Source organism: Echeneis naucrates, chromosome 13 (genome assembly GCF_900963305.1).
Source record: "Echeneis naucrates chromosome 13, fEcheNa1.1, whole genome shotgun sequence".
Lineage (NCBI taxonomy): Eukaryota > Metazoa > Chordata > Actinopteri > Carangiformes > Echeneidae > Echeneis > Echeneis naucrates.
The window spans coordinates 3,186,839-3,212,488 of NC_042523.1; the positions used below are offsets into that span (position 1 = coordinate 3,186,839).

The 25,650-nt window shown below is 40.1% G+C and overlaps 1 protein-coding gene across 1 annotated transcript; it reads right to left on the reverse strand.

Annotated features, from left to right (window-relative positions):
* On the reverse strand, positions 1-25,647 carry LOC115053573 (transmembrane protein 87A). The gene is made up of 22 exons (XM_029518397.1): positions 25,550-25,647; positions 25,203-25,458; positions 23,230-23,302; positions 23,022-23,113; positions 21,636-21,755; positions 21,488-21,535; positions 16,675-16,734; positions 15,535-15,600; positions 15,261-15,393; positions 14,441-14,502; positions 13,988-14,171; positions 13,809-13,908; positions 13,126-13,219; positions 12,965-13,042; positions 11,119-11,227; positions 10,974-11,032; positions 8,208-8,311; positions 8,039-8,112; positions 7,237-7,298; positions 6,907-6,959; positions 6,780-6,810; positions 1-1,384 (listed from the first exon to the last, which is right to left on the reverse strand). Exons 2-22 carry the CDS (start codon positions 25,338-25,340, stop codon positions 1,343-1,345), a joined length of 1,782 nt encoding a protein of 593 aa, XP_029374257.1. The 5' UTR covers positions 25,341-25,458; positions 25,550-25,647; the 3' UTR covers positions 1-1,342.
* Between the last annotated feature and the right edge of the window lie 3 nt (positions 25,648-25,650).

The following is a 25,650-nucleotide window of genomic DNA, read 5'->3' on the forward strand; positions in this document are numbered from 1 at the left end:
TCACTTTTCAACATTTGTTTATTTACTGAACACAAATTACAGCAATGGAAAGAAATATCTACATTTTGACGCAATGATGGCAGCAGATGAAAATGTATGTTTGAAGATGACATAAACAGTTTGACTTAATTCCACACTCATCTACCCAGTGTTTCACATATTAATCTTACGATCCTACTTGAGGGGAAGGAATCACCTGCATTCCCTCACATGGCACTATGAATACCTTCATAATGTTACATGGAAATGAAGACATTAGCCATTGATACATTTCCATGAAACAGAATGGCAGCCTGCTGTGCAACTTCCAACACACTGCTGTTTGCTGGAGTGCAACTCAGTTAATATCTTGCAAAGAAGTAAAGGCAATCCAATTTAGCTACTGAAGGAAAGCAAAGACAAAAGAAAAAGAGAAGACAGAAGCTGTGCTAAACTAAACATACTGAATTCAGTAAGATGGCTGTCAGTCAGCTTGGTGAACCAGACCCTGGTTTATGCTACAGCACTGCTCTGCAAACAATTCACGAAATCACTGAGGAGAACACAAAATCCCGAACACACAATATCAACAAGAGTGATGTGAAGTCTCATTTTGTGTACCAGTTTCTTTGACGTTAATTTGAAAAACTTGTGGCATCTGCTGTCAATAAACCCTCTGACGTACACAAAGAAAAAGCATGAAATCAAATGATTTTCACTCCAAAACATACAATGATATCATTATGTTTAGAAAAAGAAATTGAATTATTAAATTATTGTTATATTTTAAACTGGTCAATGCCAGACCTCAAGACGGAGAAAACCTTTCATATATTCATATACATCCATGCTTTCTTCTGTTTTCTACAGCTTTGGTTTCTTCCAAAAAGTGACAGGGAGTTACTGATGTGGTAACATTTAACGCATTTGATGACATAAATTTGGAAATATATTTCTGTACGTAAACAATGACAAGGCAAATAACCTCTTTAACATCAGATTTGTCACAATGTAGTTTAAATATATAGAGAGATAAATACAAACAGCCAATAAAAAGAATAAAAAAAAGGGACTATATGTCATTGTGATCCCAGTGTATGTACAATTAAGGCTTACAAAGCTCATAAATTCAGGGATTAAATCACATACCAACACTACTGTCAATGCAAAGCACTCGTTCTTCTTTGCATTCCTTCGTTCAGCCGACAGTTCATCTGTGCATTTGATCAGCCATCATTCTCTTTTATTCCACCTCATACATGGTCTTTTATCTGTATCATTCCTCTGTCCGTTTGCCAGACTGGTGTGTTTCCAATCCTCCTGTGACTCTGTGTTGCCTCCATTTGTGTGGCGTCGTTCTGCTTTATTCCATTTTAGACATCTCAAACTTGGTTGTCATAATTTCCTGCAAAAGGAAAACCAGGATTATTTTGAATTTTAGGTATGTATTGATGACTGATTTCTGTCGAAGGCCCTGTGAACTAATGGACTTTCTAACCTGAGAAAAGTATGTGGACAGGGGTGTGATACACAAACGTCCTGAACTTGAACTACAACATGAGGTGAATGTGTCATAACTCTTTATAAAGCGCCAAATCCGAACAAAGTTACATCGAAGCACTTTACATATAGAGCAGGTCTAGACCAAACTCTTTATAAAATGTTTTAGAGACCCAACAGATCCCCCGATGAGCAAGCACTTGGCGACAGTGGCAAGGAAAAACTTCCTTTAAGAGGCAGGAATTGGAATTGCTTGTTGTCCCTCTGCCTATTTCGGATCCATCGCTGCTGTGTGACGGGGAGTAGCGTCCAGGTGAAATTGGCCAGTGTCACTAGGGTCCACTGTACATCTTGGTGCCATGCCTTACCCAGATAAGAAATGCAAAAGCAACCAGTCATCCACATGATGAAGAAAAATAGAAGTCATCAGACCAGTCCAAAAGTGGTCCACTTGTGATTCTCCTGTCTATTTTAGGAGCTTTCGGTGGTGGACAACGGTCAGTATGGACACCCTGACTGTTCTACAGTTACACAGCCCCATACACAACAAACTGATGCTCTGTGTGTTCTGACACCTATCTATGAGAACCAGGATAAACTTCTTCAGCAGTATGAGCCACAGTAGCTCTTCTGATGGATCTGACCACACAGTCGAGCCTCACCCCCTATAACCCTTATTGATTCTTTGCACCCCATGAGCGTGTCTGTGTTTCACTGGTTTTCTATCCTTGGGGAACAAGGAGAAGGGGAACATCTTACGTCCTAGAGCTGCGTTGGAAATGCTCTGACCTGGCCACCTGGCCACCTAGCCATCACAGTTTGGTTACTGTGAAAGTTGCTCACATTCTGACTTTTGCCCACAAAGATAAAATGTCCCTTTGCGTCAAAAATATCCAAACATGGAGGGGCACTGTGTGATTTTTCATGGAGACTGGTTGACAGCACGGTGGGGAGCTCATAGTTCCTTAATGTTCCAGTACACCACTCCACTCTCTAGACCGAGATTTACATGTGGTTTCTAGAGTCTCCAAGAGTAAAGCTGGAGGCAGATCTTTCAGTTATCAGGCTCCTCTTCTATGGAACAAACGCCCAGTATCGGTCCGGGGGGCGGACTCTAGCAATTTTCAAGACCAGGCTTAAAACTTTGCTGTATGACAGAGCTTATAGTTAAAAGGTCAAAGTTCACTTACTCATTAGCCTAGACTGCTGGGGTAAACACTGAGCACCTCTCTCTCTGTCCTCATGCTGCAAATGGTGAATCATTGCTACCCCATGTTCTTGCAACGCCTACTGCTCCCATATCTTCATGATTTCCAAACAGCATCACTTCTATGACCTCCATGCAGCATCATATGTTCCTGTCTACACCTGTTTTGAATATCCCCTCCTCCTGCTCTCATTCTCTCTACTCTACCCAACTTTGCCCCCCATCTATCTCTCTCTCTCTCTCTCTCTCTCTCTGTCAACCCAACCAGCAAGATAAATTCCCCCTCGTCAGCCTGGTTCTGCTCGAGGTTTCTGCCTCTTAAAGGAAGTTTTTCCTTGCCACTGCCACCAAGTGCTTGCTCATCGGGGATCTGTTGGGTTTCTTTAAATAATTTTATAAATAGTTTGGTCCAGACCTGCTCTATATGTAAAGTGCCTTGATGTAACTTAAAGATTTGATTTCCAGATTTGATATCTAAATTGTCCATAGCTGAGTGTGAGTGGTTGTTAGTCTATGTCTGTCGCTGTATGTTGGCCCTGTAATGGACTGACGACCTGTCCAGGGTGTACTAGATGCTGCTGATCGATGTAAAGGGAAACTAGTTTGTCATTTTTTTTCAAAGGAGGTTCTTGAAAGTGAATACAATTTTTCAAAATAAGGTGACAGATGTAGCCTCACAGAATGTTGGACTGTGGATTTAACCCCCTAAGGCATTGTTCAGATTATTCATTCTTTATTCATTATGTCATATGATAGATGAAAGATCACAGGTGACATAAGGGAAGCTGGTTGTGCTTCTTTATTTCCTTTTTTTCATAGATTCACGTGTCCAGTAATAGGTGGTGGCAAAAATAAGAAAAATCTTTTCAATGTCAGGAAATTACTTCAGTTCAATATCTTCATTTACAATTTGGAGGAAAATCTATTCTTAAATTTTAAAGAGAGTGAATTAATGGTTAATCATTCTTGAGAGAAAGTGGATCATACAATCATATTTATTTTGCATTTTTTCTCTCTTTTGGCTTTTTTCTTGTTCACCGCTTGACTTGCATGATTCAAATTTATCCAGGCGTGGGAACCACAAAAAAGAGTACCACTAGTAGGCACTTTGTGGCTGAGGTTCCTTGTCAGTGAATTGAACCCCGGTCAAAGACAATTTGTAATAGGAAATTATTGAGCCATTTAAAATGAAATACAGAGGTTAATTGTTAAGTGTTGTAAAGATTTCCTTCTTCAACGGCAATCAGTGGGGTTTGAGGTGGGAGCCATAGACAGGGTAGCAACTAAGAGATTCCTACTTAAACTTTAAGTTTGTCTTGGACTGATCACTGGGATGGCGGTAGGGCAAAACATTATCCCTATAACTCCATCCAAATTAAACGATAATGAATAAAAAAGTTTAATGTTATAATGTAGATTACAAGCAGATTAGGCTGAGAGTCCTTCTTAATAAAGAGAGAGTTATACATAGCCTGCGATTATGAACATGACAAAGTAAATATTCCCTTCATCTTATGTAGTCATAGGTAGATGCATCATCACTGTTCTTGCTCAGATTGAGCTGCCTCTAAAAATATAAAACCATTGACATGATGGAAAATGTTGTTACATGAAAAACAACTCTTTATTAACTCATTACACCTAATTGATCTGAAAGAAGAAACATTTATTTTCCTTCTGCTTGCCTCTTTGCCTTCCCTCCACTTCACAGTCCTTGTTGCACAGAGGGTATAAAGGGCATAAGTGTGAGCACTTAATCCTTTCTATGGATTTCAATATCGCTCAGTGTACATCAGCAGCTTAGACAAGAAATTGATTTTACATAACAGGCACTTTGTTGATTGTAGGATCACTTGGAAAGCTTCTGCTCTGAGATCATTTAGTAATTCTGAAATGGTCTGGACAAAGAACCGATGAAGGACATAAAACATGCTTGCTCTTATGAAACAGCCAGTGACAGTTTTCACTGGCTTCTCCTCAACATCCAACAACATCCAACTCTTACATTTTGTGTTCTAGATCACTATTAATGGCTGCCGCAACCACAACAAAGCACAGATACATCATACAGCACCATCACAGTGCTTTGCTGGCTATGACTATAGAGAAAAGGAGAAATGACAGTGTGATAGAACCATGGTAACCAATGCTCTAAGATGATACTCTGCTCCCCCCTGCTGCTCAAGCAAATAAATGTGTGTGTGTGTGTGTGTGTGTGTGTGTGTGTTCTTAGTGAACACACAAATGTTACATTCTTTGTGTCAGTTAAACTAAAGCCTCTCCTCTGCATTTTGCCAGTAGGAGTTTTTCAAGCAGTTCTCCACTGATTAAGATGCAAATCTGTCTACACCTGACATTTAACAATGACTGAAAAAAAGCTCAGACTGCTTAAAAACACGTCTCTGAGAACATCTCGATTAAGGAAATTATTTAAACAGCGCAATTACAGCAAAACCGCTACATTTAGTATTTCATCTGCTATATATAACTCTACCCTTGTTCAGGTCTGCCTTCAACTGATTGGAGCGCAAGAGGAGAGCTCTAAATACAGGCATGAAATCACCCAAGATGTGTCGAGGACACATTTGAGCTTCAATCACGAAGACCTCATTCAAACAAGCCTGGGCAACAGGTGGCAAAATCCACATTAAAGAATCCTGTATTGACATCCTCTCAAGTACTGCTTACTCTTCTGACATGCTGTGGATGACCATCTACTCAATTGAGGTCTCCTGGAAAACCACCTACTCTAATAATGTCCTCTGGAGCAGCAGTCCCCAACCCCCGTGCTGATCGGTACCGGTTCGTGCGTCTTTAGAACCGGGCCGCATAGAAAGAATATATAACTTAAATAATTTTAGTTTTATTTATTATCTGAATCTGAACTGTGTTTTATTTTGAAAAATTACCGGATTCTCTCCATTACATCCGTCTATGACTCATTCTTGACACGTGCCAAGATGTCTCAGTCACATGATACATTACCGCTAAAATTAAACCCACAAGCTAGCAAAATTATTAAAAAAGGAAAGTTTCTTTGTGAAGGGAAAATGTCCCAGTGATGAGACAGAAGAAGAGGCTGCAACTTGCATGAAAAATAAAGCTGCATTTAGGTTTGGGGTTAGGGGGCAGAGAGGATGTTACTCATGTTATGTTTGCGCAATGTTACGAGGATGCTGCTAATAAAAATGCATATGAGTGCACAGTGGATTCACGTTTATTATGAAATTTAGAAAATAGCACAGTTTTTATGCAGATCTTATAATTTTATTTTGTTGTATTTATCCTCCATACATTAAAGGCCCGTGGTGCAAAAAAGGTTGGGGACCGCTGTTTTCTACGTATTGTACTCTACATACATTCTGTAGGACCGCTGACTCTACTGATGTCCTCTAAATGACTTTCTACTCTACTGACATCTTCTAAAGGACCACCTACTTTCTACTAATACTTGCTGATGTCTGCTGATGAAGAAATGCCTACTTAGCTGACATCCTCTGAAGGGCCTCCTTATTCTACTCATGTCCCTCTCTACTGGTAACTTCTGAAGAAATGCATACTCTATTAATATCCTCCAAAGAACCGCCTACTCAACTGGAAAAAAGTCCAGAGGTAGTCTTGACTACTGTGATATGTGAAATCATCATCAGTTTAATAAGAAATCTAAAATATTATACAATTCCAAATGGACAAAGACCGATTTGACTGAAGAGCAGACATGCATTCACATTGACTAAAAATAACAAATTCATGTTAATTTGAATAGCAAGGGGAGAGCACAGATCAGATTATATGTCCCCACTTATGTGTTAAAATCAAGTGTAAATTGACGTACTCAGAAATGGCCACTTGCACTCAGACAGCTGAAGACATTTTTGGGCCCTTTTGATGGGACTCAGGTGCTACCATATTCAACTTGGGTAGTAAATGTAACCAATTGATACAAAATTTATTGACTTTACTCTTGTTTTCTATCCCTGCTGACTGTATGTGTTTTCATCTAATTTAGTTTTTAACAACTACAAAGTTGAATCCTATTTTGTCTTTGTGCTGTTGTATCACATCAGTCAAGTGAGAAAAGCAGACATCTTACCTCATCAGAGTCCAGCAGAGGGGGCAGAGCACTATAAATAGAGAAGACCTTCAGCATCTTTTTGCAATACTGTAGTCTAGTAAACGTCAAGAAGTCTTGGGCTGATTTCATCCCACTGACAACTTACACATCTGCCATAGATGACGGGATGTTCTCCTCAACCCATTTCAGGTCCTCATCCTTGAAAAATAAAAGTCACAGTTACAGATCTACCCTTTGCTCAGTTACAGCATGGCAGCCCTCACTGAGTGTGTTAGGATATTTGTTGTTGCCGCTTCTTATATTATATTATATTAAGTAATATATTGACATTAGTCTTAAATCTTGGCTAATAGCTACTAATATTTTGACTTTTGTTGTAAACACTGGTTAATAACTCTAATGTTTAATGTGTTCCAATGGCTCCTGATTGTCACATCTGTTCCTCTGAAATAAAGAACACTTTGTTGTCACTCACCATTTTGTTGGGCTTGGCGGTACCGTTGGTCTCATTCTTCATGCCCCTCATCTTCATCCCCTCTGGAAAATGAAAACAAAGAAGAAAAATGATCATACACTGAGGATGGCCACATCAATAAAACAAATTGTTCATAGTCTGTTCTTATGTTGACAGTATTTACTGTACATAAGGCAAGGTATGTATTAATGTGGGGCTATCCTCAGAGTACCACACACAGCAAACTGCCTGACAATCAGGACAGAGTACAGAGTAGGTCAGATTCAGCCTTCTTTCCTTTTCACCTCAGCTGTCTCTTCCAAATATGGTTTCAAGAAACCAAGATGGTGATGACATAATTACAAGGTAGAGGCTTCAAAATGGCAGCTCACAAACCAATGAGCGAAGTCATGATGTGCTGATGAAAAAAACCATCATCATCAAGATCAGTTCACCTCACTTCGTCTTAATTTACCATTATGATAATTGTCGAAATTAAACACAAACTAAAATAAGTTGCAGTAAGTAGATTTTAGGATAAATTAGAAGAATGATTTTTAAATATAATCAATAAACGAAAAAACAGTTGACTATTAACAAGCTGATCAAAATTAACCATCTGGAGCATGTCCAGTTATGTGGAACAGTGATCTTGAAATAACTAACCACTAAAAATTAACTAGCTGCTCATTAACAGAATAGTGAAAGATGGCAGAGAAGGGAGACAGTAAGAAAAAAAGGCAAGGAAAGGAAGAAATAAGTAAAGAGGGAAAGTAGGGGAGATAGGAAGGGAAGAATTAAAGGAGGTATGCAAGTTTCTTACCAAAAGCCTCATTCATCATTGGCTCTTTTTCCTCTTCCTCACTCTCTTCATCCACCAGAGGACTGAAGGCATATCTGTCACGGAGACAGAGAAACTGGCTTTACTTTGCAGTTGAAGACATAAACATTGTCAAAATTAGTTGCAACAGCCCCGCTATACATCACCCTACCTCTGGTTATTGGCTGATGGTCGCCATAGGAACATGATGACCAATAAAATGATGGAAAACAAGAAGCGCCAGAAGGCGTCATCTATCCATAGCTCCCTCCAGTCCTAGAGACATGAGAGAGACATGTAAGCTTAATGAAAACGCTTCCAAAGCATTCAATATGCTCATCTCCTGGAGACAAAGAGAATAAGTATGAAATATCTCTTACATGTCTTAACTGCATTTTTTCATGTGCATGTGTGAAATTGAGTATGTGATTAAAAAGGTACTGTAAAATAAATTGTGTGTAAATTGTGTCAGCTGGTCTCAGCTGTCTCCTGTTCTTTCATCCACTCTGAGCTCATCTGTATAGTATCTTAATATATTCCTAACAAATATATTCTCATTGACTTGCTTTCTCTTTCTATTGTCACGAAAGTTAAAAAAGAAGCTTGGCCCATTAAAAAGTGACATGCTAACTGGGGAATATCTCCGAGAACCATCCTCTTGTCGTGGTGGAGAGGTTTGTGTGCCCAAGTGAACCCTTTGAGCTGTGTTGTTGTGAGCCATGTGCTCCCGAGGCAAATTTGTGTCTGGTCTCTCACCTGAGAGAGGGACCAGGACACCAACCAAGAACAGTTCAACAGACCCCATGGAAGATAGAGGAGGGAGGAAAGTTACCCTACCCAGAGGAAAAGAGGTGGCAACATCTGGAGCCAGGCCTGGATGAAGGGCCCGTTAGTAAGTGTCTGGTTGCAAGGTCTGTCATGGCCCGGTTGGGAAGAACCAGAATGAGCGACTTGGACACTTACACACACACACTTCACCTATAGTCATGAACAATGGGCCATGACTGAAAGAACAAGATCATGGATATCAGCGTCCGAAATGGGTTTTCTCCGCAGGGTGGCTGGGGTCTCCTTTAGAGATAGGATCTCTCGGGGGTGAGACTCGGAGTGGAGCCGCTGTTCCTTTGCTCAGAATGGAGCCAATTGAGGTTGTTTGGGCATCTGATAAGGATGCCACCAAGGTGCTTCCCTCGGGGGGTGCTCATGGCACGTCCAATTAGGAGGACCCAGGATCAAGTGTGGATATATCTCCTCACTGGCCTGGGAGTGCCTTGGTATCCCCCCAGTCATAGTTAGCCAAGGTTGCTGGGGAAAAGTAAGTCTGGGGCTACTTGCAAAAGCTGTTAACCCCGCGACCCGACTTTGGATAGGCAGTTGAAGATGGATGGATGGATGAATGGCTGTTAACTGGCAGTTGCTTCAAGCTGCTACTACAAATCTAGATTTATTCTAAGTTCTGAACAGTGCAGCTGTAAACACTATTAAAAAGAAACTGTCCGAAATAATTTTGAAAGAACAACTAAATTTGACATAACACTTTTTGCATAATGGGGAATCTAAATGTTGAATAACCCTTGACGTTCATTAAAAATAACTATAAATGAAACTACTAAATAATTATCAGTTCCAGATACAACTGTGTCAAACTGGTCACCAGAAAATGAAGTTTATGCACCTCATCCCCACAAAAGTTATAATGGTCCGTTTTTTTCATTAAGACATTTAAATTTTAGTAAATTTATCAGCGAAGTCACAAAATGTTCAGACTGAAAAAAACAAAAAAAAAAAAAACAAACAATTGCCTTACTTTCATTTCCTCCAAGGACAAAACTGCTATACAGAACACCGGAATGTTTTATTTAATATTAGGATTCACTCTAAATTTGGCAGTGTGTTCACTACTGCAATCACTGAATTGTATAATATAGCTTGTGTTTTCTCTACATTCATTCAATTTTTTATTTATTTATTTTTTTCTTGTCGCAAATACACCACCGGCACATTTCTCCACCTTCACAGCAAAGCCTGGGGATGAGCATAATGGCCGGTGTTGGGAGAGATCCTATCAGCGTTAATATGACGTTAATTACTCGCGGGAGCTCGGCCTTGAAACTGATATCACAACAGGCACCAGGTCGGAGAGTCATGAGTGTTATCCTGAAAAATAGGGCAGCGACTTACCGGAGAAAAGGAGACTTATTAGCTTAAGATACCTCATCAAAGATTTTACAAGTTAAATAGACATTCACAAAGTATTGATGGCCAGCTAACATTACACATACAGTTACCTTAAGTTAATTGGGCCCGGTGCTAACTCAGTGACACTAACGTGGGTAAAATAAATTGATAGCATTAAGCTAATATCGACCCGCCATTATGTATTAACTGCTGACTGCATTTTCAGATGAGCTTATTCAAATATTTCTCTAAGAAGAGAAATACAACTGATGATGACACTAGTCATATATCATTAACCTTTTACTGACTTATAAATGATAGGTTAAAAAAACATGTATTTTAATGGTCACACTTGTAATCAGATGTGATGTGAGTGTAAATTGTCTAATGCTACTCAAATTTTTAATGTAATCGTAATAGACAATTTTTTATTTTTTTTTTACTTTTTACGTTCAGCGTTTATCTAACGTTGTATATGGCTGAGATGTATAGGTTGCAGTGGTTGTAAGGGAAAAAGTCATTTTCAACTGGTCAACCAATAAATAGGTTGTAAAAGTTAAATCTGCAGTCAAGTGTCATTTGTTTATGCTGCTATGGACCCCTGGAGAGCCTACCCCCACTGTTGAAGAAAAAAAAAAAAAATGCTAGAGTAAACACTAGCTACCTAAAAAGTTACTCCTTTTTTGTGCCAAATTCCTTCAAGGGGTTACTGACATATAATGCAGAAAAATATTTCTGTTTTGCAAAAAACAGTACTTACAGACCGACATTTAGACATTTTAAAGGTCTTTGTTGTCCAGATGATGAAGATGACCGATGCTGAAAAGGCACAAACCCATACAAGCTTTAGAGACCAGAAATCAGTTTTTGAAAATATTGAAAACACAGGTTTTATCATACAGTACCTATGACAGCAAAGATGAGCGTGTTGGTGAAGTGTCTGTAAAGAGAGAGCTTCACCACGTTCCTCCTCAGCCGCAGTAGCTTCATGGTCTGAGCCAGACTCACAAAGATGTGACCACACAGTCAAGGGATGAAAACGACAGAGGAAGTATACACAACTGGAATATTCCTCATTTCATTTCTACTTTAAGATCACTGCACCTCATTGTTCTAAGTAAAAGCAAAACCTAAAGAGTTAAAAAAAAAAAAAAAAAAAAAAAACAACTCTTGTGATCTGTAAGACATAGTCTAGTGTGCATTTCCACCAGTTGAGTGTGGTGTGTTGGAGAAATCTAGTACCAAACGGTTTTGGCCTGCAAGACAGTTCAAGGAGAAAAGCAATGTGCTTTAAATTCTGCATGCTGTAATAACTAAAAGTTTCAGTGCAAGGATTTTAAAATTGGTAATATTTCCACAAACCTTTGAAAATATACCTTAATATACATAAGAATTTTTGATGTGCAACCAAGGGAAACTAAGCTCATTAATTACATGGCATTAAAATTACATTAAAACACATGCTTTCTTTAAATAGGACAGTAAATATCACCAAAAAAAGCTGAAAATGGATCAAAATGAAAAGCGTGAGAGAGAAACTTTCTCTGGCACTAGAAGTGGGAAGTCATAGTAGTGGATATCCACCAGCAGAGGGTAGAGTCGAGAACAGCCAGAGGAATAGCAGCCAGGAGAACTACATCATCTTCAGTCTAGAGACAAAAAGAAGACAGACCGAGGTCGAAAGGGAGAGGAATGGATGATAAAAGGCGATAAACAAAAGAAGGAGGAGCAAGAAAGTTGGGTGGAGGAAAAAGAGCGACCAATGGTGTAAAAGAGAGGGAGAAAAGTCAACAAACACAGAGAGTGAAAGCAAAAAATAGGAATGAGAAATGCAGACACACTGAACCATATTAAGGTCAAACAGCAGCGATTGGACTAGCGTTTGTTCTGCCTGATGCAGACAAAGCATAAATTGAAATTCCTTGTGTCATGTGAAACAAGTCAAACAAATAGAAGGAAGCCTCAAATTGATAGCTGGAAATAGGGAGCAGGTTTTTGATTGTTATCTCCCTCTTGTGGCAGCAGGTGCCACAGCCATGACAACAGGGCCACTGCCATTTTCACCTTGAGAAGGCTGTATGGCTACAGAAACTACGAAGTCTGTCCTGTGGCTCTGCTACAGTACACTTTATAGAGATTAACTCAGCTGAGGCTTTGTCTCGAAATAACACAGATATGGGTTACTGACCACATTTTCAATACATGGAACCATCTACAGGAGCTCTCAATCAAGCTTCTTACCACTGTAGTAAAGGCTTGTTTACCTACAAATTAACCCTAACCCTAAAGAAGAAAGTCTTTAGTGGAATGATGAGTGATAGTACTCTCAAGTACAGTTATTTCTGGAAACAGAAAAAAAATATCTTTGGAATAACTTAGAGCAAAAAACAGGATGCAATTATAGCTATAAAAATATAGATATATTATATATCACTAAACGGTACACATTGAAGTTGGGATGGTGGAGATGCTGCAGTAGTCTGTATGGAATAAGTTTGAATTTTATGTTGTTTTCTCATTTTGGTATATTTATGTCAATTAGGGTTTAATTTTATTTTTTATTATGAAACTCAACTAAACACTTATTGTTCTACAACTTCCAGCGGTGTGGACACTGAAGATAAGATAGACAGAAACTGGTCCATTCGTGTGTTTGCATCTTAAGTGGGTTAAGCGTTTGGGTTCTGGTAGGGGTTTGTTTGTATGTGCATGTGTGAACGTGTTAATAAGCGTGTACACGCAAAAGGATATCCACCAGACAATACAGGCGTCAGTGAAGGCCAGAACTATTTCACACAAAATTTTACTGTTGTTGTTGTTTCCCAATTCCTGAACAAAAAGACATGTTAGAAAGACGCACGTACACACATGCATGTACATACATACGCACACGCACACACACACAGACTTACACTGGTAACTCGCAGTATACCCTCGATAATGCAAAACATTAGGTAGAGTAGACCGACTCCAACTACTCTGTGAAGCAAGGCACCAAGTCTGGGCCTGATGGAAAGAGAGAAATTGTGTGTGAGAGACTGAGGAGATCAGATGACATTGACGTTTCAGGGATGAAGAAAGACTGAAAATGATCATTAGTGATGACCCAAATCATGTACATTCTTCCTACCCCTTCATTAGTTCCCATATAGTGTGGGACCTATGCAGATGTCCACGTCTTCTTTGATTTTAAAGCAAGTATAGGCTCTAGATTAATATTATGAAAGTAACAGGGTGCTCTGAATACACAAACAGGATTCAGAAAAATCTGCATTAAAACAAGCCTCTGTGACAGTAATGTCACAACAAAGCAGTAACAACTCTCAGCCTCCAAGCAGATTGTGATACCAAATCAAATTTTCTGATTGGCTCACTGATCTGCTGTAATGAGAGCTCCAGCAAGATGCCTGAGAGAGAAAATGTAAAGCTACTCTGAGGACTTTGGTACTTAAAATCACAAATATGCCTTCTTATGGACATCAACATTCCAAATGCAACACTGGCAAAGACATATGGGACTTCTAAAGTAATAATGGGGAAAAAAGCAACCTTGCAACATTAAACTATAAATCGCAGGTGGCAGGTGGAAACTCACTTGACAATGCCGTATCCCAGACTGGCTATGATCACCAGCACTCTGGCCAGAGTCCTCTTCACTGCAGACAGCACCTCAGCAAACACTACTGCCCCATACACTACAAGAGGACACATTACAGCTCATTATCCATGAAGACTGGGCCCAAACCAACAATAATCACCTGTATTTCCACCTACCTGGCAGACCATCATATCTGATACTCTGGTATTCAGCATAGTAAACAGCTTTCTCCAACATTCCCAAGAAGATGACTCCTCCAATCCAAAACTGGATCCTGAGAAGGTCCCTCCAGTAACACGCCGAAAGAACCAACCACAGCAAAGCCAGCAGCACATACACAATACACATCACCATGTAGAACTGACAACAAAAAAAAAAACAAAAAGGGACTGTGATGACTGCATTTCAAGTACGGTGTTGAACTATCATCAGAAATAAGTGTGGCTATTTTGTGTAACTATGTGAGCTGATTATAAATATTTACAGTCAGGATCAATGAGCTTTAAAATCAGTCCTCTGGACTGGCTAAGAAATGATGAGATTAATTTTACTGTCAATCACAGGAACAAAAATAAAAATAACACCAGACTTCATTAAGTGTTCTTGTGTTTGTCTGTGTGGGTTCTTACCACCATCAGAGGCCACTCAGAGGCAGATATGTAGTCATGAGGACCCTTCATGCTGATAGATACTAAACAGAAACAGACAACGTTAATTTTTTTTTTCCCAGACATTCACAAATTTATGATAACATCACATAACTAAGTGCTCCGTTGGCCATGTTCCAAGTCTAAGTTGTTGACATCCATATTGCCTTATTTTAAGTGTCCCATCATACTCCCTTAGAATTTCTCAGCACCTCCTTGCCTCGCTCTCATTCATATATACTGACAAAAAACACACACACACACACACACACACACACACACACACACACACACACACACACACACACACACACACACACACACACACACAGACACACACAGACACACACACACACACACACACACACACACGTCATATTGGGACCGGTTACAAGCACCACTGAGAGTTAAGGTACACATGAGGTGGTGCTATGTGCCTACTAGAACTGGGCCTGGCTGGTTTGGTCTGGCGCATCAGAATAACCAAGCAAGGACCCACACTACAAACTGAATGAATGTGCATTTTCTTGCCAATCTTAAAAAACAAAAAAAACAAAAACAAAACACAAACAAAACAAAAAAAAAACTATGTGGGAGAAATTATTACAGAAATCAAGAGCTGTTTCATGAATAGACATCATGGGCAGACCTGTATTTATCCTTTAAAAGTCACTTCTACAATATCCTGTTATATTTGAACTTATTTCCCAAATCAACAATTATTAAATTGCAATCATACTGCAGATAGCATAGTACAGTGTCTTGGTAATGTGTGTAGGTTTATGTGTAAATGTATACTGACATTGGAGATTCCAGGTTGGCAGTTGGTTAGCTCGATCAGGACTGTTATCTTTGGCTTCAATGCTCAAGATGAACATGTAAGATCCGTCCTCCCAGCTCTGGGCAACTGCGTCAAGGGGAAGAATAGATGTCACCTGTGCAACAATAGAAAAGGGAGGAAAACGTCAGAAGAGACAAGATTCCTGGTTTTGATTAGACCATATGCTTTTGGTAACACCAAATTCCACCCTGGTGTAATGTGTAGATGTCTAATCTGACAAAGCAGTCTCACTAACCTCTTTTGGAGGGACAGCAGCTTTTCCAGGTTCTCCTGCAGCACTACCCTTCTCTGATGCAACTGGCTGAGAGAGAGAGATGGAAACTCAAACATTTAATAATAAATTCAAATATAGACATGAACAAGTAAGAAGACATGCAAAATCAAGTCTAAATATGCAATAGGGACAAAAGTATTGGCCCACCAAAACAATAGACCTAAATTCAAAGAAATTAATACAGAATTCGACTGGGAGGAGAGGGTGTGACTCAAACAAATGAGTCACATGCAAATTCTTCAAGACCAAACTCACTCAAAGACCATAAACATAATGGGTAAATGTTTACTGAGTTAACAAAGCAAAAAGTAAGACCACTATCAGAATGCAAGTTTAAGGTACTTCAGCACTGGCTCCACTTTTCACACTTGGAGGCTGCATCCACTTTTAGATAAATTCTGTGGTTATGTTGCTTGCATGCCTGTGTGTACTGAGACAGTGGTTGATTTTATATTTCTGCCCTAATGTTTTGCTGTTCCCAGTTGCTTTGCATGTTTTGTGTTTTTATAGTTTTGACCATTCTCTTTGTGGTTGTTGCTGTAAATCCAGTTGCATTGATTGTCCTTAAAACATTCTTCCTAAGCACTCCAGATGAACCTTAATACAGTTGGTAGTTGGCTTAACACCGGTGGGTTTTGAGTAATGATTAATGAATAATGTCCCTAATTATGCAGCTAATTATTCCATGTTACACACTGACACGCGTCACAAGCCTTGTACAAATAAGTTAGTAGAGGGTCTCAGTTCTGTCTATAACAGCTGCATTAGAAAATGGCAACTGTTAACATTATGTATGAAACAGTCCAAGTGATTGTTGTTGCCAGTTGATTTATTTATAGGTTTAAATCACTAGAATCTGCTTCCATCACTATTCATTCACTACATTAAAAGATTTGGTTATTGCAAATGCACACCTACACTGAATGTGAATGCCTTGATTTTTTAAATGTATTTTGTGTGTTTTCATGTTGGTTTTTTTGAAGTATCTATCCATCAAGCTTTCAATCAATCAAGCTGATTTTGTACATCTGGGGAAATAATGCACAGACAGTCAAATCATCTTATTGTATTTTACTGTATGTGTGTGTTGTTTGTGTACACCTTTGGCTTAGGAGGCTCCACATCTCTCTTCCTCCTCCCTGAAGTCTGTTCTGTACTTGGCTGAAATCAAAAAGAAAATGGTTGCTGTTGGTTTAGTTCAAGGAGCCTTATCCCCTGGCAAATTGTTCTAATTCCTGTAAATACGTAAACTCTTATGTCAAAACAATGTTGGTAGTAGGGCCCGACCCTTATGGATTTTTTGGGGCCGATGCCAATACCGATTATTAGGGGAAAAAATCCGATAACTGATTAGTTGGCCAATTTTGCTCCGGTCTTATCTGGAAACATGCAGCTGCCTCAGTGAGAGAAGTAGCTGGTCGATTACGTAATGTGTACTGTTATGTTTATTCTACCGTTACTGGTGCGGCTAATAGCACACAGCTAATTCTAACTTTAGCTTGCATATTACATAGTGCTTAAACATTAGCGTGACAGAGACCAACACAGCGGGGAACATCGTGAAGTGGGTTGAATTGAAACTGGTTGACCAATTGTTTATTTATTTCACAAACTTGTTCATTAATCTTTTGAGGCGGACCACTCTCCCCCGTGTGGCCCTGCCGCTGCCTGCTCCAGATCAGTCACTCAGCTGTGCTGTGAGGGGGTTAGTGGAGTTTGTCATGAGGTCGGTACGCCCTCTACAGGATAAATAGCCTGATGTCGGGGGATATTTTTAAGGGGGAGAATCTTTTCAAAGTAAAACCAAGTCTTATTCCCTGCATTTTATTTCTGAAAATATCAGGGACAATCGGCGAATTTTGCCCCATTACTGATTATTCTCTAACGGGCTATTATCGGGCTATAACCGATAAATCGGTCGGGACCTAGTTGGTAGAATATGATTTTACCTCACAACCGAACAGTGTCCATATAGAGACAGAGCTAAGATGGCTGTCTTATGGCTGCCCAACAGAGTTTTCAAAGACTCACATAGTATCAATAGTATCTACGTGTCTGGTCTAGAGCTTCTAAAGAGATAACTTGTGAGCAGAATGTGAAGTGTGAAAATGATGACAAAACTTGGAGAAAGACTTGATATGCATCTGTTTGGCAGTGACATGCATTTTAAGTTCCACTTACATTGGTCAAAAATCTGCAAAGAACTGCAACATGACTATTTTCATGGAAATGTAAAAGGGAAGACTCTGGCTCAGATTGCAGAATGGTACTGATGTAAACAAAATAACTGGATGAACATCCTAATATTAAACAATTTCTGTGTTCTAATATTTTTCAGAGCACTGACACTATACGCACACCTGTTACCTGGTCAGTGGAGTGTTGTTGAACAAGAAATACTGAGGTTACACCTTTTGCTAAGAGCCACATGGCATCAAATTCCACAATCACTGACTGAAGCCAGGTCAGGTCAGGTCAGCTCACTTTATTTGTACCCATAAGTTTATTTGTTTTGCACCAAAAAAGGAGAGAAGGCATCCATAATAAATATTATAGACCGAGATACAAGAGACAGCAAAGATGTATACACAAGGACATGAAATACTCTTACTGATAGACTTAACAGGACAAGAAACCATAAGAAATCTTACTGCCTCATCTGACATTTCCTTGACTACTTTCCTCACACTCTGTCCCCTTCTTCCTAACTCCCTCAACAAAGCAACAGTTGGCAATACTGTTGCCCCTATCAAAAATCTAAGACTACTTTCCTCCATACTCCACAGCTCCTTCCAACTAAGCTTTTTCTTCTCTACACCTTCCCAGTTCAACCACTGTCCCTGCTTAGCCTGAGCCACTGCCCTCGCACTCCTTAATATTTCCCCCTGTCTACAAACCTGCTCCACAACTAGCTTCCTCTTCTCTTTGGGACCTGCTCTAATCCACACCGGTTTGCCTAGGCCAAGCCCCAAGCCTACCCCAGCCTAACCCTAACCCTAACCAGTCTGTACTTTACCCACAATCTCTGTATGCCTAAGAATTGCTTTCGCTTCCTGCACTGCCATTCTTGGATTCCATTTTCTCCCCTTGGTTGGGTTTGGAACTAACTACCACATCTTTACTCTCAGATAACAGGAGCTCTGTCCTAACCTTAGTACATTTAAAGTCCTCAACTAGACTAGATACTGGGAGCTGAACTATGCCTTTTCCATACAGTGCCACAGTGCTTACACATCTTGGAACACCGAGCCACTTCCTAATGTAAAAGCTTACTAGTCTTTCCATTTTCTCTGCAGCAGATATTGGAATCTCATATACCGACGGTGGCCACATCAGCCTGAGAAATAATCCAAACTGCAAACACCAGAGCTTCAACTTTCCTGGAAGTCCTGATTTATCTATTCTATCCAGTCCCTCAGCAACATCCTTCCGAAACTGCACTATCTATTCTCCGTCATGCGATTCTGTTTTCTACCACCTACCTAGGCTCTTTACTTGTTTTTCCTTAATTATTGGAATTGGAAATACAAACGTTCGATCACTTAATCTTCCTCTACTTATTGAGATACTTCTAGACTTACTAGGCTTGATTGTCATACTAGCCCACTTTAAGTTTTTACTAAGTCTCTCATGTATTCTGATCATACATGGCACCGTTGTAGTTATCAACGTCATATCATCCATGTATGCCCTAATTGGTGTAATTGGCTAATTGGCATCCCATCCTGCTGCCTCTCTCCATCTAGAAGCTCTAATAATTACCTCCATTGTGAATGCCAATGGAGAAATTGTACACCCTCCCATAATACCTATTTCTAGCCTCTGCCAACCTATTGTAAAGCCTGCTGTACTTAAACATAGTCTGATATCCTGGAAATATGTTCTTGCTAAATTGACAACTACTTCAGGCACACTAAAATAATCAAACGCCTCCCAAATAAGGCTATCTGGCACTGGCCCAAATGCATTTGCTAAGTCCAAGAATATCACATGCAAGTCTCTTTTCTCACTCTTGGCTGCCTGAATCTGATGCCACATCATGCCAGTGTGCTTTAAACACCCTGCGAAACCTGGTATTCCTGCCTTCTGTACTGAAGTATCTATTAAGCTATTCCTTTCTAAATAACTAGCTAGTCTCCGTGCAACTACACTAAAGAAAATCTTCCTCTCTACATTCAGGAGAGAGATCATATGGAACGGACTCAGGTCTGAAGACTCCTTTGGAATAAGAACACCTCCTGCCCTACACCATGTTCTGGGAATAGACTGTTTCTTCCAAACTATTCTTAATTGCCTCCACAAAAACTTTAGGATATCAGGTGTGCTTTTATAAACCCATTTGACCCATTTTGACTCCATTTGGCCCTGGGACCTAAGAAGCCTTCGCACGCCTGACTACCTCCTCAACCTCCTTCCATCTAGGTGATCTACCTCCCCCTAATGGTGGCATGTCAGGTGGAAGCCCTACTACTCTATTATGCTCAGAATCTGAATATGTATTTCTCAGGTACTCTTCTACTTCTATCTTTGTTGCTTTAAGCTGCCCTCCCTTTTCCTGGTTAAACAATCCTTTCACAAACTTGACTGGGTCCCTGTAAAACGCTGTCCTTACATATTCTTTCTTCTTTTCTCTTTTTCCTAAGATATTTGGCCCTTCTGAGTACTGCTAGCCTACTTCTTTAACTAATTTCTCCATTTCTCTTTGCTGTCTAGACTTAGCTACCTGTACTCTTTCACCCTTCTTTCTATCTTGCTCACCAAATCTTTCAACACCATAAGAGTAAATTATGTCTCCCATCCTCCCTAATCTATCACTTGCGTTTCCTCCTCGGCTGTTCAGAATTACTGACAAGTCCCTGTTGACTGTCTCCCATTCTTTGCTACTATTTGCCCTAGGCCATTTAACTATAGCTCTCTAGCTTGCTGCTGAATATTTCTCTCTCTGACTGGCCTGGCCACCTCAGTATCAGCTGCATCCCTTCTAACCTCCTCCTCCACCTCTGTGGCTGTATTGTGGATATCCTTCGAACTGTGGTTTTCTACCTGTCACTGGATTTCATCCAACTAACTCAATTGACTTCTTAAAAAGTTCTGCTCGATGCGGCCACACTGCCCTTCTTTTCCCACACATCTCTTTCTTCCCTGATGCACTCTAAGGCCTCTAATTGATGTTACTTTCTGCCAACCACAAGGTCAAACCTGGAGCTTTTCCCCCTCTAATCTACCATTTTTATTCTCTCCAGCCACACTCACTTTGCCCTTCAAACTATTCTGCCCACTTCTAGTCCTAGAGAATAGGTCCGTGCCCCTATCCTTCACTGAGTCACATATTCAACTCGTAGTCTTATCCGTTCCAGTGTCTGTTACCATGTAGTCTGCCTGTGAGTGATCTTCCACCTCTGCTGACCCTTGGGGTATTTTCCTTATCTGACTTGTAGCTCGTGCTGCTAAACCTTGCCACTGCAATATTTTCCCTTTTACTGCAAATAAATATCAGCTCCAAATATCGTTTATTGGCCTCCTTGACTACTAATAATCGGTACTGGCCCTGAAAAAAAACATATAGGTCTATCTCTAACATTTGTCACCTGTCCAGCACGGTGCTGCTAAACCAGAGACACAAATAGAGTCACACTTTCCTCAGAGTACGCTAAATTAGCAAATGAACTTTTTCAATTTAATTCTCACAATGACTCTAGCTCTCGTTTTCAGGAACACCAACCTGGATATGAAATGTGATGAAATGTCATATCGGTTTGACAATGGCTTATTAGCTTCCTTTCCTTCCGCTGTGACTGTGGGCTCTGATGACATTACTCTTTACACTTGTGTTAACTCATACCAAAGAAAAGGCAAACTTGACTCACAGTGGAGTTTCGGCTGAGAAATGAGTGAGGGAAGAAGTGTCGCTCACCTGCAGTTCAGTCAGTCGTGTCTTCACATCCATAGTCTCCAGGCCGAACTGTAACATAAATCCAATAAAACCAATTTAAAATACACTCACTGGAATATTTATACACTATTGTGTGTGTATGTGTTTGTCTATCATGCATGAGAGAGACCGTGTGAGGGCCACTGTTTGGTTGGCAGGGGATGTCAGTATACTGGTGGAAAACATAGTAGCCACTTCCTCCTCCTGGTTTGACCTTTGCTGACATGAAGTAATTTACTCTGTCTTGCGGCTGTGGACAAATGAAAATTTACCAACACACAATCAAAGTTAAGACAAAGAGACAGAACGAGTTAAACATTGGTCATTCATAATAAAAGTCCTGCCGTACAGGCTGCAGATCCTATGTAAAATAACTAATAAACTGATGTACATGTATAAAGATATGTGAGGTGTAATCCTAACCTAATGCCATCTTGGATTAGCTCGAGCTAAGCACACCATGACCCTACATGAACTGATGTTTGTATAAAAATTACTGGACATTTCCTTTTTCAGGTTAACATGACTATGGGATGACTGCGATGGAGCATCCACCCTAAGCTTTGTCCTTACCACACCATCCTGGTAGTTTTATGGCTTTATTTAACATGGACAGTGGAGAAACAAAAGAAATGGGGAGAGGGAGCAGTGAGTTGACATGTAGAAAATATTCCATCGACTCATGAGTCAAAATGGTTACTTCCTGCTTAGGGCTCAACACGCACAAAAGATACATACTCAAACTATTCAGCCACCAGCGCACCTTCTCTCTGTTTTTCTTTCTTTAACAACAGAATTAAGGCAAAAAAGGTCCAACACAGTAACAAGACAAGGTCAAAGCTAACTATACGTCTGGATCACTTATGGCCATTGGGAGAGAGAGTGACAGTACTTGAAAACTACTATGAAACCAAGAGTAAACAACCACTTGACGTAAAGCAGTTTAAATTTCAAGGAGCAGCACCCTCTTAACAGCACTGCCGATGTCGGTGTCGTGTTATGTCCCCCCACAATCCCTTAAATCCTCTGATTTTGCTCAACAATTATCATCTGGTTTTAAGTCGTAATCTGTCCTTTTCTCCCTTTCTCTCTGTGCTCACATTTTAAATATTTTAATTCAGCTGAAATTACAATCAAACTATTCTCATTGACATGGTTTTCTGATGCTGTTGTCATGACAAAGGAACAAGTTTGAAACAGCAAGTTTATTAAGATGACATTTGGGCATCACGTGACAACATCAGCAAACACATGAGTTAAAAACAAAGACTGAGTTGTGATTTGCTGTTTGGTGATCACTTTAGGAGGAGGTTGTAAAAGACAATCTTTTTCTTATTGTGTCTGACAGACTTAGCAGAGCCTCTGTCTGGGTAATAAGTTGCAGCTCAGGCTCTAAATAGGCTCTAAATTGATCAGACCAAATCTACAAAGCGGGACCTGAAAGTTTAGGGTGGCATCAAGGGTACCTGAAAACATGCACTCAGTTAAAGCACAGTAGAGCAGAAGATTGACTTACATTCATTTTGAAGACCTCATCACGGCAGTGCGAATTCCTCAGATACCAGGAAATATTCAAATGGACTGGAGATGAGGAGTTACAGGTATTCACTGCCAAAACACACAGGCACAAAGAGATACACAAACATATTGTTAATTTCCAGAGGTTTGAGACTGCACCTTTAAAAGCAAAAACATGTTGCTCTGTCTGTAGAATATCTACTCACATCTCAGATGGATATAGCTGCCGTTGAACAGAGTTTTAGCAAAGTAGAAGTATTTCTGCGTCTTCAAAGTTTCCTGGAAACAAAACACATCTGACTTCTGATGAAAAAGTTTGTTCACCCTGAAAACAGCTTTTAAACTGAAATCATGTCTCTTTCAATAGAAGTTCAGCAATTTCAAACACGAACAGCTGAATACAGCTCAGGACTAATAATAATTTAAAATTAGTCGACTAGCAATTTTAAGTGTTTGAAGTGCTTTTAAATGAACACTGAAAAACTTATTCAAACATCTTCCTCGCCGTTTCTGTCTGCATTTAAAACCAAATGAGTACCATCATCAACTGAACAGTGAAAACTCCAAAAAGAGTTATGTAACAGATCTTATAATGTGAGACATCAACATTTTATGAAAGCTTTTTGGTCAGTATTTAACTAAGGTCAGTTCATGTTCATGTTTGTTAAGGACATTAGATTTATTGTTTGTACATGAACACTACTCAGGAGAAGTCCAGAAAGACAAACATCAAGGCAGGTGGGTAATAAGCCGGGCTTCCTGTTCAACAGACAGAGGATCTCATAACATGAAGCTGCTTGGCCCTGAAAGAGCTTCCTGCCTTGAGTTTAACCATGTTTATAGTAAGATATATGAAGAAGACAACATCAGCTGACATAATGTGAGAGGCAGGGCGCTCCTGACAGATTGCCATTCCATTACATGGCTGACATGTGCTAATTAACAAACAGCCTATTCATACCTACGAGCAGTTTACAGTCACCAGTTAATCTACACACAGCTGCACATGAAGCTACCCCTGTACCATCCTACTGTGAAGCCTGTAAAACCGGTATATAATTACATACATTTAAAATATTCGGAGTAATATTTTATTGATGAATTCTGTTTGTATTTTTATCTTCTGTAGGTTGCCCGTAGGTCTGACTGTGAGTGTTTGTTTGTCTCTGTCTGTCTCTGTGTGTTTGCCCTATGATGGACTGGCGACCTGTCCAGGGTGACCCTGCCCTCACCCTATGTGAGCTGGGATTGGTTCCAGCAGCCCCTGTGGCCCAGAAAATTAATGACTGAATTAATATTTTAACCTTCAGATTTCTTTATTAATGAGCCAAATATCTAATTTGGCCTTAGAACTCAGGTCTTTTCAGGGATCAGATGGGGCTGAGGGGGATCGTTATCGTTATGAATGCCCACTACCATGAATAACATGCAATAATAACACGCACTGATTATAATTAGTTGGTGCGCCTGTCGCTATTCAAATCCTATCACTCCTGTTTTTTTTATTGTTATTCATATAGTTATTGCCATGTTAAAATAGCATTGATGAGCAAATGAATGGATTTCTTAATGGTTGAATATTTACAATGAATTTCTTGCAGCAACAAATTCAAATATCACTAAACGATTTCACACTATTAGTCGAACAATTTAAGACACTTGATGACGTCATTCTGGAAAGGTCTTACAAGCATTCCAAACCTTTTGTTTTAATATATTTCAAAGAATAGAAGATTAATGCATGAGCTGTGAAAGTGATGTATACTGCGAGTAATTATTTTCTCTTTCTTATTGTCACTGCAGTACACCTGCACTGAAAACTTTGCTACGACCACACTCGTCCTCCTGATGACTTAAGTGGTCACTCAGATAGATGGCGTCAGATGACGTCCATCAGCCGTGAGCAGGTGTTTGCCCAGTGTCAGAAAACTTGGTGAAGAGCCTGACACGGCCTATGTCCGTTAAACGAACAAACGCTGGTTATCGGTTTGTGGCGCAGTGCAATGTGCTACCCCGCGGCATATTTCAGTGGCGCTTAGAAGTTATGGAGAACCTGTATCACAATAAAGAAAAGGTCCCCATCTTCAATCAAAGCTGCAGTTTACGTCTTTCCATCTCTGTCAAGGCTAACGTGTGAAACACTCCTGTACGTCAGGTCGGGTACAAACAGGGCACTCACGCTTTCGACGTTCAGGATCCATTTTCCCGGTTCGGACACAGCACTCACAGGGCCGCTGATATCAGCTAATAACAGCAGCAACAGCACCGAGGAACAAAGTCCAGGACCAGCTCGGACTGCACCCGTCGAACTCGCCATTAGAATCAAGTGAGGGGGGAAACCCGTAAGCAGCCAAGCCACCGCGACAACTCACAATAAGCGGCACTTCCGTGTTGCAGGTGACGTTGCCGGGTCTAGAGTGAAGCTTTCAGGAACCCTGGGAAATTATAAAAAAAAGTCTCGAGTACCAATTTTCGAAGTAATACTTTTCCCCAGTGTACTGTACGATGAGGATTCACCAACCTTACCTGACACGGAAACTGAACACGCGTATTAAACATCTGCTGGGCACCATTACTCTGTACCATATGTTATTCACTTCAACTACAACTCTTCTGGTCACATCAGC